Source organism: Odontesthes bonariensis, chromosome 12 (genome assembly GCF_027942865.1).
Source record: "Odontesthes bonariensis isolate fOdoBon6 chromosome 12, fOdoBon6.hap1, whole genome shotgun sequence".
Taxonomy (NCBI): Eukaryota; Metazoa; Chordata; class Actinopteri; order Atheriniformes; family Atherinopsidae; genus Odontesthes; species Odontesthes bonariensis.
The window spans coordinates 18026482-18046326 of record NC_134517.1 but is presented as its reverse complement, the minus strand read 5'-3'; the positions used below and the strand labels follow the sequence as shown (position 1 = coordinate 18046326).

At 40.6% G+C, this 19845-nt stretch overlaps 1 protein-coding gene across 1 annotated transcript; it reads right to left on the bottom strand.

The window, feature by feature from the left end:
• Window positions 1-885: 885 nt before the first annotated feature.
• Window positions 886-19243, bottom strand: srpx (sushi-repeat containing protein X-linked). Its single transcript, XM_075479427.1, has 10 exons — window positions 18949-19243; window positions 12933-12989; window positions 10359-10547; window positions 7708-7884; window positions 6332-6458; window positions 6083-6204; window positions 4996-5175; window positions 3413-3546; window positions 1665-1786; window positions 886-1577 (listed from the first exon to the last, which is right to left on the bottom strand). Exons 1-10 carry the CDS (start codon window positions 19148-19150, stop codon window positions 1394-1396), a joined length of 1494 nt encoding a protein of 497 aa, XP_075335542.1. The 5' UTR covers window positions 19151-19243; the 3' UTR covers window positions 886-1393.
• Window positions 19244-19845: the final 602 nt, after the last annotated feature.

The window sequence follows — 19845 nt, the reverse complement described above, 5'->3', positions numbered from 1 at the left end:
GGGCATTTTTTCCAGTGCATAGATATATATACACTGGAAAAAATCTAAGTCTTACCAAGTATATTTGTCTCATTTCTAGTCAAAATATCTCATTACACTTAATATAAGACACAAATGCCTAACAGGTACTATTTCAGCAAGATATAGGGACTTGTTTGAAGACTATACATCTTGAATATCTTGTTAAATGAAAAAGTCTTGAAAACAAAATGTTTTGAGTCACATATCATTTGAAACAAGCTTTTTTTTTTAACATTTGAAGAGGTTTTTAAGCTAATTTCAAGATCACTTTTATCTCAAAAGTCCTAAATATCACATCTTATTTCAAGAAATCTTGACAAGCCGGTTTTCAATAGTTCCTTGGCAGATTTATTTAGCTTATTTCAAGCAAAAACGTCTTGTATTTGCTGTTTTTTTACTTATTTTTGGAGGGGCATTTTTTTCCAGTGTATGCGTACGCACTAAAGAAATGATATATTAAATACACATGTCCAGTAGTGTCAAATCAAAAGCCAGATGTAGTGCCAACCTAAGATCCATTTGAAAAGCAAAAGAACAAACTTCATTCATTCACTCATTCATTCATTAACATTCACTAAGCAGAACACAGAACACAATAGAAAGCTGCTCTTTGTTAACTGTAATTGATTAAAGCCAATGAGAGCCAGTGATGCATGTGACGCAGTGCACTGAACGTAGTTTCCGATTGGCTGGTCCTAAAAGCTTAAAGAAGGCAATTGCACGAGACACGAGCTATGACAGGAAGTAAAGTGAGACTATCTTCCAGCACTGACAAGAGTGGGTGAAAAAGTTTTTTGTTTTTTTTCCAGGTGAACTGAATATGACACGAATTGGATGAGGCAGGACGCAAAACCAACTGACTCGTCAACATAAAGAGCCACGTGGAGTCAGTGAAGAGCACAACCTCCGCGTTGCACACGTTTAATCAGTGTTTTGTAAATTCAGACGAAGATGCACTGTGCATAAAACACAGGCTACATCACTGTTACAGACGGAAGACATAAATATCAAAAAGGCTTAAAAAGTTTTCCAGACTTTTTATACAAAATAGTAAAAACATAGATCTGCTTTGAAAATATAAAAAAAAAGAAACAACAAAACATTCAGATAAACACAGAATCAATGTGACTGTGACGTACTGCGTGATCAGCCTCGGATCAGCACCATGACTGACATCCAAACCTTTGACTGGACGCACACACACACACACACACACACACACACACACACACACACACACGAAACAGGAGTGAGTGTGTGACGTGGGTGAAAACAGATGATCTGAGTCGGTCTCTTCTGATGCGATCAGGGAGAAAAAGGATCAAAGGTGGTTGGCAGTCCGTGGAGGTGCACTGAGAGGCCGAGGGGCACGTTATGACTGACAGCTTTGGCCTGCCTCCTGCTGCAACACCATCTCGTCCTTGCGGAGGGGGAGAGTGTCAATGGTGGTGAATAATTCAGCCGCTGTGATGGGGAACGGGTACCGCTGCTTGTCTATGCCCTGCTTGTCCACCAAAACCATTTGGAAAGACCTCTGAGGAATTTGGAGCAGCAGCCTACGAAACACACATCAGCTCGGTAAGCAGGAGAGAAACGAAAGCCACGTGGGCCGAGGTTCCACAAATGTGTGCGAGAGTTCGTACCTGAGCTGCAGGGACAGTACTGGGGGGAGCGGCCTGTGTCGAATTCGACCAACTTGTGCCGGGTAAGTCCCAACCAGCTCGATAACTGTCACGTGTCTCAGGTCCAGTCCACACTGAGCGTGCTGTTCCCACGGGACAGAAACAGATTAACAGCTTTTTGTTACTCGTTTCCTTTGCAGGCGAAAAGAAAAAGGAGCAAAAGCTTATGCCGATTATAATCAGGATCAGTTCAAGTTCATCACTACTTCAACTGTTTTCAGCTGCAGACGCTTCCAAACATGAGTTTAACACATGTATGTATGAGCACGATGTTGCAACATTGCGACTGATTCGGTGCCAATCGGGTTTCAATGCCATGGGTTGTCAGGCCAACGGCGGACACTTAGACAAACCTCTTCCTGGTCTGTGCTAGATTGTGAGCAGCAGCACCACTTTGCTTATGTAATACAGTGCTGTACGAAAGTCTTGAGAAACACCTCATTTATATATTTTGCTAAGACAACAGAAAAAAATCAATGTGAATGCAGCATATAAAAGGTAATAATGGTGTTTGAAAAAATTCTAATATCCTTGAAAGTCAATATTTGGTATGAGAATTTTTATTCTTCAACACAGCCTAACCCTCTTAGACGAGCTTTCTTCTCCCTTCTTTAAGTCTTCAGGAATAGTTCTCCAGGCTTTTTGAAGAATTTCATTCCAAAGCTCTTTTTTGGATGTTGGCTGCCTTTTGTTCTGTTCTCTGTCAAGATGATCCCACACTGCTTCAATAATGACGAGGTGTGGGTTCTGGGGAGGATACCTCCCTCCAAGGACATCACTTTCAGATACTGTTCATCCGCTGTAGACCATTTTCTAAGCCTGCCACTTCTTCTTTTGTCCTCCGCTTTGTCAATTTCCCTCAGGTGTTTTAAGGACACACCATGCGGAGATTTGCCTTTCTTCAGAAATCTTGAAAAATACTATCTCACAACTGTCAAACTCTTCTGCATTTTTCATAGATGCGACTAAAGAAAAGGGAACAAATGGTGTGTCTGGTGACAAAGTGCTTAATAAGACAGACACAACTCTGGTTCATCCCTTGAATTAAGAGACCTTTTTATGCGTGAATGATTCACATGTCAGTGTTAAGTGCCTTAAGGAATAAAACACATGCTAGACAAGGTTTAGGAAAAACTTGAATCCAACTGTTACGTGTGTTGAAATAACTATATTCAGTAGCAGCTGGTGTTACCTTTTTAAATCAAAAATTGAACTCATCCAACACTCGTGAGTTACTTTATCATTATTTATATAAGATAGCATACAGCAGGATTCCCTCATTTCAAAGCAGAAAATATTATCTACGTTCAAAAGAGCAAACCACCAACCAAACTACTGGGCAGGTTACAGGACCGATCACTCAGCTTCTTCATGGACTGACACCAGTTAGTCTCTGAGTTGACTCTAAAAGGTCAGCGGTTTAAAGGGATTTCCGACTTAATGGTTTCTGACTAGCTGTGGGAAAACGTCCACCCCACAAGAGCCTCCTCAAAGACGCTGTCAGAGTCATTTATTCACTGCCGTGGCATCCTCTGATCATCGCTGTGACACCCTCTCTTTCATATATCTGTCCCTCAAAGCAACAGCAAGAACTAAACACAAACGCACTGCGGTCCTCCTCGTCAGAGGCAGCAGACAGGAAACAAATCACTGCGGCGGTGCCGGCTCGCATTCTGCTGCTGCTGCTGGGCGTCTGAGTCGTGCCTCACCTGTAGGTTAGTCATCTGGAAGCGGTAATTGTGATTGGCAGCCGTCGGTGCCGAGATAATGAGGAGCCGTCGCTTCTCGTAGAACTGGTCCAGCAGCGCAGCAGCTGTACGCACTCCCACGTTGATGTTCATGGCTGTGATGACATTGAATGTACAATTAGGTCAAGATACGAAAGACACTCGGAAAAGGTGGCGATTTATTGCAACACCTCGTCACTGCGAGATGCAGCATAACGCGACTGTTTTTGGTTGCTCGGAGAACGAACTAAACATTAACCGCTGATGGTCGAGAGCTGCAACACGTTTCTTCTTGTCTCACAGGAACAAACGTAACACAGCAGGAGTATTGATTCTTTTTTTTTTTTTTCCCCTCAATCGATGGACAGCCGAGGCTGCCATTTTCTCCTCCACTGAGCTTCTCGCATGAAACCAGGATACGCGTTGCCAGAATGACACATGTGATTGTGTGTAACTGCAAAACAGCAAAGTATTCGCTTTCATCCATGCTCCTCAACAAAGGTCGAGGGTTTAAGGATGAATGGGGCTGCATTTGGTGTACAGACTGCGAAAGAAGAAAAACCCTCGCAGCAAATTCAGACTTGTAATATCCAACAGCGGATATCAAACAGTGTTTGTTTTGTTTGGCCGATGATGCTGTATCTAGAAGAGCACAGCACAGCAGCCGCGGCAGCAGTAGCTACCCAATATGCGTTACCAATTCAGAGTGAAACATGCTCACAAATATCATCAAGTAATAGCCAGTAAAGTGTTTTTGCCAAACTCTCTAACGTCGCAGTGTCGGTAACCTTTTCATTTGTGGAACAACTGCGTTCCCTTCATCATTTTATGGCCAAAAAAAAAACATGTTTATGAGTTCATTACGATGCTGAAATTTGACCGCAGCTTTCTATTGAGATTATCCCTGAGTGCAAGTCTCTGCAATGTTTAAAGAAACCCTAAAACATAATGTTAATGAGTGGTCAACAAGCTGTATACTATTTGTATATTCATCTGGTCTTACTCCAAGTTATTTGTAGATTAAAACAGCACAAAGTCACATGGGAAAAAAAACAATATCTTATAAATTATTGTTATAAATGAAGTTTTAGCCACATGAAACAACAGGAATGTGACAAAATATTGCCATCGTGAATCTTATTTTCTACTCCGTCTTCATTGTTTTTTGATGATTTTTCTAGCTTTTGATTCTTTTATGTTGGTTTTATGTTAGTAACTCTTAGCAATTTTGTCCCTGAACACTCAGAGGTCCCAATTCAGACTGGGTGAAAATATTTGAAAAGCACAAAACCCAGCCATGCAAATCCTTTTTAAGGACCAATATCACAGCAGCAATAGTTTAGCATCAATATTTAATAGTTTCTTACTTAAAAAAAAAATCTGTAGCTTTGCCACATTCTCTGTCTTCTGGACACAGTGTTTAATTAAAAAGTTCTAGGACGAGTTCAGTTTTTGTTAGTAAGAAAAAAACTGAAGGGAGTGTTAAAAAAAAAAAAAAAAAAGAAGAAGCCTGTTAGTGACAGTGTGGCATGTGACTGTTTGTCCATCTGCGTGCCAGTACATACGTGCGCAGGTTGTATCTGAACCAGACCAGGTGAGTCCAAACTGACACACTCTGGCAGCGCTGCCTGCCAGCTCGTAGCCGCCTTGACAGGTGAACTCGCAGGTGGCGCCGTAGTTGTCGGCGTCACCGCCGCATTTCATGTAACCGTTGTCCGGGGGGAACAGCGGGCTGCAGCGGCGCACTGCGTACAAAGAGACACACGTGAGACACACAACACGAGGGTCAGCACTTCTGCACAAAAATACAAATGAACTGCTCTTTCAGCACATTCCTGCATTTTTCTCTAAGAAACTGTAAAAGAAAATATGTACGCCCATCAGGACTAAAAAAAAACATTTGAATGAGACTCAGTTTGGGGGTCTTTACTTACATTAGGATAGACATGATCGAACAACTTTTATCTTTATTTCTCGTTCATTCAGTTCTGATGTTTTTATGGTGGGTTTTTTATGGTAGATTTTAGATTATGGGGTCACTACAATTTTATCACTTGTGTTTGTTACATTTTCACAACTACCTGCAAAACGGCAATAGAGCTAAACACTACAAAGACGTAAAAAATAACCCCACGAGACATAAATAGAGCTTACTCACACCCGAATGGCCACAACTGGACCAGTAAAGTTATGCTACTTTGACTGTAGCCTGGGAATCATTTATGGAAAAAGGGAAAAGTCGCCTTCTGTTTAAAACATTCACCTCAAACCTCTTACAAGAGAATCATTTTCCACTGTTACGAGCCCCAAAAAACATACCGTTGCTGTATTTCAGAGGCTTGTGATTTCCACATCATTTCATAACAAGCTTCACTGGGGAAAAAAAAGTCAAATTTGGTGCCATCTATCAGTAAAATATAGAGTTTATGCAGATACATAAACTCTGACCCTTTGTATCACAGATATGGGACCTCTGGGGGACCCGGGCACGACTAGGAAGTGAATCATTACAGTCATCTAGGTTATGGTGTGGTGGAACATGTCAAAGTGTCACACCTCTGATGTGCCGTGCACTGACTGATACAAAGTCCTACCAAAAATCCTGCTACACTCAGAAGATGCAAATCTCTGACTCTGCTTTTGAAGGCTCACCTCGCACTCGGACAGTGAAACGGCAAGAGCCTTTGTTGCCGGCCCGGTCAAATACAGTGTACGACATCTTATGGAGCCCCTCTGGGAAGTCGGACTTTGAAGGTTTTCCTTTCAGGATAACACTGCAAAGACACATGCTCAGATTGAGTCTTTTGTTTCTGGGATCTCCCTTTTCGCAGAGGGCTTCAGCGGTCTGAGAGCACTGAAGCAAAATGCGATGAAATCTTAGGAGAGAACGCCGAGACTGACTCTGTAAGGATGCCATCAGCAGTGTCGACACCCTCCGGTGTGTCCCACGTCACCCTCGCGGTCAGCTTCCCTGGTTCAGCCCACTTATCCTTCACATTGGGACACTTGATTTTGGGGGAATCGATATCTACAGACAGAAAAGAAAATCAAATCAAATCAAATTTATTTGTATAGCACATTTCATGTACAAAACAATTCAAAGTGCTTCACATAAAATAAAAGCATTGCAGCAGGGAGTGGAAGAAACATAAAAAATACATAAAATAATATAAAGAGAAACAAATAAAATAAAAGATATCGTGCAGATTTCATGCATAAACACATGAGAAAATAAATATTTTTAACCTGGATTTAAAAATGAAAACAGTCAACTACTCTCTGAGAGGGCAAAGAATATCTAGCTCAAATGATGTCAGTCATGCTTTCTGTTACTCCACAGAGCAACTACAGCTTACCCTGATAATAGTGGCAGCTTGCTGGTTCATTGATTCAAATTGATAAATTACATATGGCCAGTAAGCTAATTAAGCAACACGTGATGGTTGAAAATGCTTTCATGAGCTGATTTGAGAGACTCTTTGAGACAATAATCTTGTCAAAGGACCTAAATGTCTATTTGATGGCTACATAGTACCATCTAATTGGTGGAAAACTGGCCAAAACCACCTGGACAACTATTGTACATACAATCAGGCACACCCAGAGACAAGCTGGGAGCATCAGAAACGAGTCAAAACAAGCTTTTAAGGTAGCAAAAAAAAAAGGTTAAGATGAATCGGTACTCAGGGGAAACAAGGATGAGTCATCATCAGTCATCAGTGTGTCTTCAGCAGACAGCAACGTAGCACACTCAATGCCTTTCCTCAAACAGCACTTCTAAAGATGTGCTGGCTCAGTGCAGTCCGTGCACGCATTAAAAGAAAAAAACAACTACAAAAAAACAAAACACTGGCACAGTCCTCTGGTTACAAGACTATTTTTTTTTTATATACTATCACTAAAATGCAGGTTGTTTAGCTCACAGATTTAGAGCTGAGGCTGTGGCTAAATGCTGCAAATGGTCTAATTTTCCAGTGAGCAGAGAAGCACCAGTCTGCTCATTTTTGTTTCTGTAAATGATGCATGTACACGTCTCCAGGCCTGCTTTTAAAAATATATATATATTTATATATATATATATATATATATATATATAAAAAAATCCCAAAATGTTTTCAGTGCAAAAAAAAAGAAGCTTTCTCACAGATTTGGATTAAACTGTTGGGGCTGGCATTGTGCCTTAAGCAAGTAATAATAACATGTGAGTTCAGTGGTCTCTGGGCTCCAGTCCTCCTGTGGGAGACAACAACAACAACAACAACAACACACAGTCTTACCAACACATGTGGGGGCTGTGGCACTCCACACCTTGCTGTGCTGGCAGGTTGCCGTCTTCTGGCCCTTCAGAGTGAATCCAGGGGAGCAGAAGAACTCACAGCGAGAGTTGAAGTAGGAACCATCCGAACACTTGTGACCTCCGTTAATGGGCATTTCAGGCTTTTGACAGCGGATCTCTATTAGCAGAGACAGCTCAGAGTCAGCAAATGTTAGCTTTCTCTTGACAGTTTCAACAATTCAGATGCACACCATACATTCAGGCTGGCAAATACGCTTAAAAAATATGCAATGCTGTTGGTTTTTCGGGTTGGTTTTTTTATATCACACAGTTTTTTTATATCACACAGTTGCCTTAACTCTCTAAGCTGACTCTCACTCTATGCTGGAGTAAGAGTAAATCAGCATCCTCAGTCATACTACAGGGAATGAAAAGATGATTGTTAGCTGGCATTTGAATCCCTGGACCTTTTAGCAATCCGACATCATCTGTAACCTTTCCGATATCAATTTTCTGACAATACCCTTTTACTCAGTGACAGGCCAGGGGTGTGGAGGTAAGAGAGAAAGCAAAGTTTGAACTCTTCTCAAGCTGCTTTTCATTCTTAACACCTCTGCTGCTTTTTGTGCATACAACTGGTCTAACGCTCTTTGGTAGACAATTATTTTGCCTTTGCGAATCTCTATACCGGCTGGCTCTCTACTCGAGCTTCAAGTCTGATTATTCAGACAGAAAAAAAAATTCTGCGTCTTAACAGGCAAAGAAAAAAAAGGCCTTACATTTAACATAAAGAGCTGTTGCTTATATCGGCGATATTTCATCGATTTTTATATTTGAAATGGCTTTTACTGGCGCTGTACTAATGTAGCGTTTAATGGTAAAAAAAGGGAAATCAGAATTTCCAACAATCACCAGTAATTTCCAAATAAATTAAAGAACGACAATTAAAAGTCAGATTTACTTCAATGGGCAAAAAAAAAAAAATTACATGATGTATTTCTTATAATAGGTGAACCACGAACTGTAACTAATGATGAGATTCAATGCAAATAGCAAAGCAATAAGCAAAAGTGCTTCAACTTCCCACTCCTGAGATGCAGCGCTTAAAGCATTATCTGAAGTTGAAGCGAGGCTTAAACAATGAGAAAAAGAAGCTAGATAACCTAGAATCAGAATGATGTAAGTTTTCCCTGCAAATCTGAATGGCAAACTGAATGTCACATTTTCAGATATATGGGGCTCAAACCATATTACCAGGGTTGAGTTTTTCCTGAGTTTCTCATTTGAGAGTGGCTTAAGACGCCTCATTTAAGTCGTTTAACCTCGGGGTCTTTTAAATGAATGAACCACTCTCACATGAGGACAATTTTTTCTCTCAAATACTTTCTGTCACAATGCTTACGTTTTATATGATCAGGTCCTACTAATGCAAAATGGCCGGGAGAAATTGAAAGTGAATCAAATTAAAGCTTGGGTCACACGAGGCTGAAATGATTACAGGTTAAGAGTCTATTAGGTGATACAAGGAAAACCAATTCATAATTAAAATAAACTTTCAACAGCTTACAATATGATCATTTCATAATGATTATTGATAATTAAACCCTTTTTAAACAATGCTGATCCTGGGGGATGCTACTCTTAGTACTTACAACAACATCCCTAAAACATACCAATGATTTAGATGAATGGCTTTACCACGTCCGCCTAATTCCAACACCATTTGTATATTCAATATACATTTACAGGTTCTAGCTGTACCAAATAGCACCGCCCCCAGGTGTAGTTGTAATGGTATGCAGGAATGAATTATTATAACATTAAAAGCTGATATTCTGAAATTACATTACCTTCAATCAAAGACTAATTAAATGCATAACCCTGACACAGAGCCTGTAAAATGTAACAGGGAGGATGTTGCAATCCGCTGTGACTCCTTGTGTCAGTCTCCTCTCGTCTCACTGTAGCATTATAAGTCAGAAATTTGCTTCTCTTCATCAAAACATTAACTTGTGGCATGAGAACATGAGAAAAGGTTTCATTTTGTGAGCAACGGTCAAAAACTAGCAGTTGCCCACCCTGTCAGTTCACACATCACACTTACAAAAGCTGGTAGATTCAGTCCATGAATGTATCGGCTACACTGCTGAATTAAACAATTGAAAATGTAACATCTGAATCCTGAGGATGTTCCCACACCACGCCATTATAGTTCGTCTTTAACATGCATAGCCTATATAAACATTTGACACAGTCATCTGCTGTACTGCATAAAGCCGGTGCACACGTGCCAGACTCCCATTTCAAATGCCTCAACTTCTTTCATGCAATAGGGTGTCATTAGCTAGGTTAATTTCTTGAGTTCTTGAGTGCTGGTGGTCTTTTTCATGATAATCCAATAACTTAATTGACAGTAACTCTCACAGATACGTTTTTTTTTTTTTTGTCCAACAAACTTTCGGCCACCTCTCTCCAGCTCTACCTTCTTGTTCAAAAATGGTCACTTCCAACTTGCAAAAGACTCAGGTGGTGACATCCAGATGCAGAACTCTGGGCTTCAATAAAGTAGTTTACAGACCGATCGACAATGTCACATTTTAATTACAATCAACATGTGTGTGACCATGTTTCCAGGTAGAAATTAGTTCTCACCTCTGCAAGCGTAGTTAGAGGACCAGTGTTTGCTTGCCATACACACCACCTCTGTGCTCTGGACTTCGTATCCCTGCTTACAGCGGATTTTACAACGTGTCCCCATGACATTCCTGTAGGTCTCCCCTCTGGGTGTGCGACAGCTCACGTCACCATGTTTCACCTTAATGGGCGCACACCACGGGGTTCCTAAAAGCAGGGGGAATAGGATGGAAATGGCACTGAGCTTTTATCTGCAGCATCGATGCAGTTACACGTCTTGGCTGTGGAGTGGGAGAGACTCAATAATAAGCACTTACCTGAAGAATATAAAAGCTTTGGAGGACTTGCTTTATTAGAATGAAAATGTAAAACCCACCCATCACCTTGAGTACAGGCAGATACGGTGGATTTCTCATTACCTTTTCTGTGACTTTGCATAATCCATAGGTGTGCTTGAGAGGAAAAGAAGATAGCTTCACAGGAGGAGAAGATAGGCAATTATGTGTGTGACCACTTAACTTCCAATGTCTGTGCCACAGTGAAATCACTGAAGAAAAAAAAAAAAAAAAAAAAACTAGTCTGTTGCGCTGCTAATTTAGGTAAAATCTCTGATTTAGGTAATAGCTCCGATTATTTTCCTCTGGATCCATTTCCATCTGACAATTTACTCAGAAATGATGCTACAATTTTAAGGCTGACCACCAAAAAAAACAAAAAAAAGCTTTTGTCCCTAATAACAAAATGTTTATCAAGGGAGTAGTTTAACATTTTGGAAAATGCTCTTATTCACTTTCTTGTTGAGAGTCAGAAGAGAAAACTAATATCATATGTTTAAGTAGGATGTTATTGCCAAAGAGCTTAGCATAGCATGAAAACAGGAAAAAGCAGTAAATGGAGAGTTGTCATTAGGTTGTCTTTACAGACCGGAGCCAGGGGTTGATTTTTAACATTGGCTTAGGTTCAGCTGTTTCCCTATATCCATCATTTATGCAAAGTTAGTCACTGCAGCTGGCAGCAGTTTCATAATTTTCAATGACATGACAATGTTCAGTCTTCTCATCTAACTCTCAGCAAGACAATATCCATGCGTCCACAAATGTTAAACTATTCCTTTAAGTCCTACTAGATTGCATCTCCTTTCAACTTGTCCAATAGTCTGACGGGTACTTGTCTATCTCTACAACTTGTGTAAAAATTCCTTGTCTGAAGCCAAGTTTGTGGGGCCGCAAGGTTCTTATTCAATACAGGGAAATCAAAATCTGCAGTTTATTTCCTGCTGGCTCATGACAAACACTGAGTACTGTGGCCCAACACACACATATCCACACACTTGGAAAAGATAATACACACCAGCTTAGGCTAATGTCCAGTTGGAATAAAGATGAGTATTCATTACACAACCAGCCTCCCTTGCTCCCTCTTGCAGAGTATATGTGTGTGTTGGCAGTTTCCACAGCCGCTGAGTGAAAGAAAATAATATCATATTTAAGCTTTTACATGAAGGAAGAGTTTAGTTTGGCCTGAATGACGATGTTCCATGTTAACTGACCCCAAATATAAAGTTGGAAGCTACTTTGACATATCTGTGTCAGTTTTCAAAGTTGGCAGAGCTAAGTTGAATTATGCCTTTAAAAATACTATTTACTATTCACTTTAAAATATTTCTGAGTCATACAAAACATAATAGAATGTATAGAATTTGAGGCAACAAGGTTCATATTTGAATGTTCTACCACAGCTTTGTTTGAACTATCCTAAAGAAAAAAAAAAAAATTAAAATATTTTGGGTATGTAAAAACAATTTTTTCATTTTCTATACAAAACTTATCTTGAGAATTATCAAACTAATTAATCTGTTCCATTGTAATATGAGAAAACCATCTTACATTTGACTGTTAACTTGTCAGCCTTTGCTAGCACATTTGCAGCAGTTAAATATGTTGGAATAAAATGTGGGGGGATAAAATCTGAGTACATAAAAATATATTTTTACTTCGGTAAAAGAACAAAACAATTTCGATAATGCATTTTATTTGCACATAAATTAATCCACTCACGTAATTTGAGGCTGCTGACAGCGCACTTCACTATTAGCTAATATAGCTAGCAAATGTAGCACCTAGCACCGCGCTACAAGGAGAAGTACGCGTTTGAATTTCAGGCAATAAAAACTTGCATTTATTGCATTTTAACTCAGATTTATTTGTTACTCTTTCAAACTTCTAGTCCAATAAATTTGTGAGTGAAGTGTAAGTGAAAGCTAGCTGTTCTATATTAGATTGTGCTGTAAAATCACTACTGTTTATGAATGAACCAATCAAAGAGAATCTGAATGTTTAGCTCCGCAAGTCTTTCAACCAGGGTATTTTTTACTTTAATTCTCAGTTGCGCATAGGCTTAAGTAGGCATTTTCTATGTTTGTTTTCACTCTTGTTTGGTTAAGTTTCAATAAGAAAATTACTTTGCAATATTTGGGCAACAAATCTACTCGATTGGTTGGGGGAAAAAAACTATTCCAGTGTGGCTACTTGATTGTTCACATTTCTGCATGTGTGTTTTTGGCACTGGCTGTGGCAAACCAAGAGTAGTCACCTTTATATCTACGAGAATACCAGTCCTCGTCGTCTCCGTGGGTGTAATGTCCTGACCCTGAGGGTGAAAGAAAACAAGAAAAAAAAAACAACCAGTACAAGGAAAAGATTGATCCAAGACCAAGTTGTTGGGAAATGTTTGAAAGCATTGTTCCTGGCTGACGTTTGGGGCTTTTGTTGCTGTGAAACAGCAAAAAATAAGCTTGAAAATATTGCTCAACTTTCCATCTTAATCAGATTCCAGGGGGCTGATCTGGATCTTCTGGACAAAAGACATGCATTGAGAGTAAATCTCAAAAGATTCTCTTTTTCCAGCTGGTTGGGAAAATGACTATCTTTTTTTTCTTTTTCTTTACAAAGGTTTATTCTGCAGTCCCCTGTTGTGTCTGATGAAAATTGAAGGTGTGCAATTATTTTCAAACTGTCCCCTCCAAGACATCTCCCACAGTCATACCTACCATAGATCCATTTTGAGTCGACTTTAACTGCGAACACAATTACTCAAGCAGGGCAAATGATAAGAGAGCTTAATATTTCTGGTGGTGAGACTGCTCGAGGACACAGGACAAATGTGTGAAGTAGTGTGATGAGCAAAGAAGATTTCGAGGTAAAGAATGAAGGGATTGGGCAGGTGGGTAGAGCAGGCTAGAGGCAATAACATAAGTCGAAATGGGTAAGGAAGGGGTTGAATTAGGAGGGGAGGGGTGTTCAATCTTGGCCCGAGGTTGTTATGAACCTTAGTGTGAATACATCCTCTGTTCAGGATCCAGAAGGGAGGAGTGTTTAACCCTCCAACTAACTAAATACATAATCCTCATGTTCCGGTCAATGAGCCTGATACTGCAAGAAAATCTCCCATTTTGTCCCACATTCCTTATCATGGCTTTTCTGCCAATTTAATGAAACCATTTCTGGAACAACATGCTGTAAGTCACCGCACACACACACACACCCACAACACACAATGAGGTTTGAGGTTTCAGCAGTTGGATCGCACATCATGGACTGCACAGAGCAAACCCACATACTGAGCGAGTCTGATTTAGCTGTGTAATGGGGAAACTTTAGAGTCTGGTTCTTAATGGTGCGAGGGAGGAGGGTATGGAAATCTAATTACAGGTGTGCCTTTGTGTGTGCGTGAGTGTGTGTGCATGCACGCTTTAAAGTGGACGGTAGTGGGAGCCACAGATGCCTCCGAAATATAGGCAGCTCTGCAAGAACATGCAGCAACTTCGGGGAAACAGTATGCAGTGGCAGGACGGCTGGATGCAGTGATTTACACCGCGATCTGATAAAATGGCATAATATCTCATTTCTAAAATTATTATTCACGGTTGCTATGTAGCAGATATACACCCTGTGATTTGTTTCCTCTTTGCGAGCGTTGTGTTCTTTAATTGGTAATTACAATGCAAGGACTGCAAAGTAAATATTTTTTATGGCTGTTGCCTCAGGAAACATGGCATATTTATCACCTCTGTAAGTGCTAATTGCTAAATCTGCCAACAAAACTTAATATGGTAAGTGCCTCATCAGTTAAGAGTTGATATTTTTTTTTTGTTTGTTCAGGAGTAATAAGAACAGATGTTTGAATAAGAAGAAACTACTATGGCGCCCACTCACTTGAAACTGGTTGGTTAGTGTACGCACGGATCTGTCAAGAACTGATTACTGCATCACAAGTATCTAAATATGAGCTGAGCCGTAGTTAACACTGTATGGCAAATAAAACATATTTCCAAGATTAATGCATCCTTTTCCAAAGTTTCAAAGTGGGAAAAAAAATCCTTTTCGGACCTGCGTGCGTCACGTGATGAATGCAGATACTCGGTTCATGCAGTTTGGCCACTTTATGCTAAAGTCATCACATAGCCCAGCACTGTTCCTGGAGGCCATATGTGACCCGAAAAGTTCGATGTTTCTATGATTTCATCTGCGTCGACCACGATCGGCATTAACGTTCGCCCTCTGTGGCCCTGCCAACTCATACTGACCTATAATCTAATTCTTATTGGCACACTAGACATAATCACCACTAAGCCCTTAGTCACACTTAGACACACATTTTTAAATGAGGCAAACTAAATAAGTAAATAAATAGAACCACACTGTGGCTCCATATTTATGGGTAAACACTAAAGAAGTACAACAAACTAAATCTACAATGACAATGGCAAAGCCAAATACAGTAGGGCCCCTTTTAGGAGCAAAAAACAACCTTGTGTAGTGGTAGAAGGATATGAATTATGTAAAATATTCAATCCATGTTGACACATTATATAGATCACCCAGTGATAAGTTATCTATCAAAATGCAAATGTGTGGAAAAAGCCCAAAGCAGGAGCATTAGATCAGATATATAAGCATGATAATTTTACCATGTAACACAGGCTCAAAACATTAGTCCATAAAATGAGACAACAAATACATCTCTGCCAATTAGTAAGGTAAGGGCACCAAACTCCCAGAAAAGTCTCCGGGAATAATACACTTTTTATGATTCTGTCGAAAATGAAGAAAAAAAGTCACTTTTCAGACACTTTGTCCGCACACACATTTGCGTTTTAGCAACCTAACAAACCGAGAATGAACGTCATAATCCAATAACATTAAGAACTGCAGTTCAAATGTTCGGCCTCAGAGAACAAAGAGCTTTTTCTTGTACTGATCTCTCCTGGCATTTACTCCAGCGTATTTCTTATTCCTTCGGACAAACAAACAACCCCACAGGGATGGCGACCTACAAGGACACCCGGGGCAGTGGGCGACCTCTTCTAAGGCTTTCTTGTTACAGCCATGATGACTCCACCTGGAGCTCTGAACAGCTGCTCTTAGTGCTCTTGCTGATACGATGTCTAGCTGGATCTGAAACTGCTGGCAAAGCATCGAGGTTGGATTCAAAATAAGTTAATCTCGTTTGTGCTTGTTGATGAAAGCATTTCATATTCATTAAATTCGAGACAACAATATCCGACACTCCTCTTCATTCATATATAATGAATCTGTCAAGATGATGAGGAGAAGATAAGCGGCCAGCACCATCTTTTTCACCGTCTCTCCCACATCAAAGGGATTCTTAGAGAAAACTCTGTCAAAGCATTAATGGTGCAGGAACAGCAGGAGCTTGCCTTCATGACAAACCTCCTGAAGTGAATACATTTAAAGTTACTGAGCCTGATATTGCAATTAGCTGCTCTCTGCAGGCCTGTAATACAAACTGTCAATAACCACATTAAGTCCAGTGTGAGACAGTTTTTTTTTCTCCCCCTATTTTTAGTCGTCTTCTCACTCGCTGTTTGGTGTGTAGGAAAGCTGACAGAAGCCAGGCCTACAGTCGTTCAGTTTATGGTGTGATATCACAAGTTAATTGATCGAATAATTAGTTTCTTCAAGTTATAAAAAAAGGTTGGTAAAAAATAATATTATAATCTTTAAAAAAAATAATAAATAAATCAGACTTTTTGCATCTAGCTAAGATAAATTAAACTGCAATTTTGAGGGGGAAAAAGCCTCGTTTATCACAGATAATGTAAAGAACTCAGAAATTAGTGGTTTACTTGATCAAAGGTTTCAAAATCACTTTTGTGACTGTTGGGGAGGTTTGATAAATTTACCGTGTTAAGGCATAAATGTATATCTTGTTTGTTGCCGTTATCGCAGACAATATGTTCTTAAAGTAGGCAAAGACAAAAGCAGAGAGGCTGACCATATCTCACTTCTCCGCTTCAGCCAGAAGCTTCTCAAATAAAAACCTAATGGGAGACATCCAAATATCCTTGTTTGCCATGTTCAGTTTACACTAAATGTTACAGAAGTAAAAATGCCAGCAGCATGGCACTCATGTCTGATGACCACAGGAGAAAATACTATTGTGATTACAAAATAATCCACTCATTACCATGAGGAAATGATGTTTGCTGTTATGAGATGCTGCCATGAGGGAACCTGTAATCTTAAACCAAGGCCTGTTACCTTGAGACACTCGGAAAAAGATCTTGAATTCTAAAGATTTGGAGCACTACATAATCATTTCAAGCATGCGTTCTTTATTAGCCAAGGGACACCAAAGGATGTGAGCGGCCGCGTTAAATGAAAACTATTAATTCGGAAAGTGTTCAGGATGCAGGTTCAAAGGAAATGATGGGTTCTCCTCGCATCTATTTGTCTGTAACTTGCAGAAGCAGCTGATCAAACTGAGCTATTCAATATTTTGTGTTAAGAATGGATCAGACTAGTATGTGTGGAAGTATCTGGTATATGGGCCCTTTTGTAGACTGATGTACTCCATCAAAAAGATTGTTCTGAATTTCTCAAAAGCTGCCACGAATAACATGAGCAGCCCTCTGAAATTTAGGCCCTTGAGGTTCAGCCTCTTATTACTTCTTCCAGAGCCCAGAAAAAAACAGCTGGAGAAGTAGCCGTTTTGTAGCTATGCATTAATTAGCTGCTGATCTGCTCATCAGGCACCGCTTTGTTATCGCCCAGGATTCACCTGACGTAAAGTTTTTTCCTTCCTTTCTCTGGAGGCACAGTCGCTCATTGACTGTGCCTGCTGGCTTTCACCCAAGTTTCTCTCAGCATGAGGAGGAATCCTTCCCAGAAACACATGAGTCGGCCTACACGAATCATCATGGAAAATTTGATCGGGCTTTAACAAGCACTTGCCCTCAGTGGGTTGAACTGTGAGCAGGGACAGGTAGGAAAGATGCCAAACCTGAGAACAACACATACCCACTTCAAACGAGCCCAAAAAGAGCAACATGAAGTTACTCACTCTGGCGCTCTCAGGTATCCACTCTTAACTATCAAAGGGGCTAAATGACCACCAGAACAAACCCGAACAGTTCCCCGTAAAATAAACTCCTCATAAATGCACACACACACAAGTACGTACCAGAGTCTTATCAGCTTGACAAGCAGCTTTTAGTCTGTCAGTGTAAATCTGCTGAGCAGTTCATGCTGCAGCCTGTATGATAATACATCAGCGGTGAGCCACTCTCAAATCATCAGTAGACACAAAACCACTGTGAAAGCACTCACACACCACACATGCGCGCGCACACACACACACACACACACACACACACACACACACCATCCATAAATGAGCTTTTAAGTGAGTTCACCTCCTCACTGCAGGCTTCTCTGATGTGTGTCTCTCTTGTTTCTTTTGTAATATTTGACACTTAAAACAGTTTAATGATAATTTGCTGTTATTGAATAGCTGCTTTGGATTTATAGAGTAGAAGGTAGGGTTAAGAAATGCCTTGTTTTCCACCCACCCAGGGTAAAAAAAAATAATATAAAAATAAATACATAAAAAAATGTATGCACAATGCACAACTTACAAAAACGGATGATTTGGACAAAAACAACAAATTCTCGTTGCAAAAGATTAAAAAAAACAAAGGAGCCTTTGAGATTTTTTTTGCGAGAAATAAATGCATTTGGGACCCCTGAAGTTGTGACTACATGTTGCAGCTATTGTCAACGTTGTGTATGCGTTTCAACCCCAGGTTATAGACAGACCCGCAGCCACCAGATGTGAAACTTTTTTTCCCTGCGTTTTTTCTTCTTTTTTTTTTTTTTTGTCATTGACACAGCAAATGAATGGGTCTTTTATTGCCCCTTTGCAGAGAGCACACAAAGCACGGGGAGTTTTCACGAGAGAGCCACAGACCTGGGGTTTGTGCAGGAAAACGTGCCCCAGATGCACACTGCACTCCCCCCGCTTCCCACCCCCTCCACGTAAACACTCCGCGGTTCACCACCAGCGGTGAGGACAAGAAACCAGGAACACAGCGCAACAAAAACTCATCTCCAAACTCAAAGCGTCTAATCCAACTCCTACCCCACATTAAGAAAAACACAACAACAACCAAAAAAAAACACTGATGCCCCACATTTAGCCTCCGGACAGAGTGGAGATAAACTGCTCCTCTGTTTGATCTTCCATTCCTCTCTGCGGGGTTTAAAAACGCCCCGTGGGCAGAAGAAGGCTTTCAGACAGATCTTACCTTCATAGCCGGAGCACAGGCAGAGCTGGACAAACAGGAGCACCAGCGGCCACATGTCCATAGCGGGGCGCGGGAGGGACGCTTTAAAACGTGTGAAGGAGAGCTTGTAGGAAAACTTCCAGACTGCATTCCTGCTTTCCAAAGGCCCGCCTCTTGCTTCAGAAACAAGGGAGGATTCTCCAAAAGCAGGCAGGCCGTCCATCGGCCTGAGGGAGTCAGATCAGAGGGACCAGAGAGCCCGAAGCCCGAGGTTAACAGTGACACTGTCACCGTGAGGGCATGGCAGCAGTGAAGTGGCTTAAAGGCCATGCCATGTAGATAGATGGACGCTTCAGGTTTGTAGCTCCACTTCACTGCAGATGTGCTTTTAATTCAAGGCTTTCAATGAACACTCAGAACTCTTAACAGATGCTTAACAGAATCCAGAGTGAGCAAGCATTGAGTCAAAGCTCCATCTTAACTCCCCCCCCTTCTGAACTACTTTCTAACTTCAACCAACAAGCTCTTCACTCTGAACTGATTATTTTTTCTCAGTGATGCACTAAATAATGTTCACTGCCATTCACCCAGTGCACGAGGGGAGCGGGCCCATCACGCAGCACAGGTTAGATCCCATTTAGGTTTAATTTGACTCCATGTTACCATGGACGCAGATGTTTTTCATTACTGAGGACACGCTGTGGTTTAAATGTTCTCTCAATCACAATTCTGGTGGAGGAACCGCTGCTAAAGTAGAAATTATCAGTGGGAAGGTTTAGTTTCTCTGTTATTCCTTAATAAATCGGACTAGTCTACAGCACAAGCAACACATTAGACTCTAATTTGACAAACCATTCGGAAGTGACAGCATTGTGTGTTTTATCTATCTACAGTCATGTCACTTTTTTTTTTTTTTTT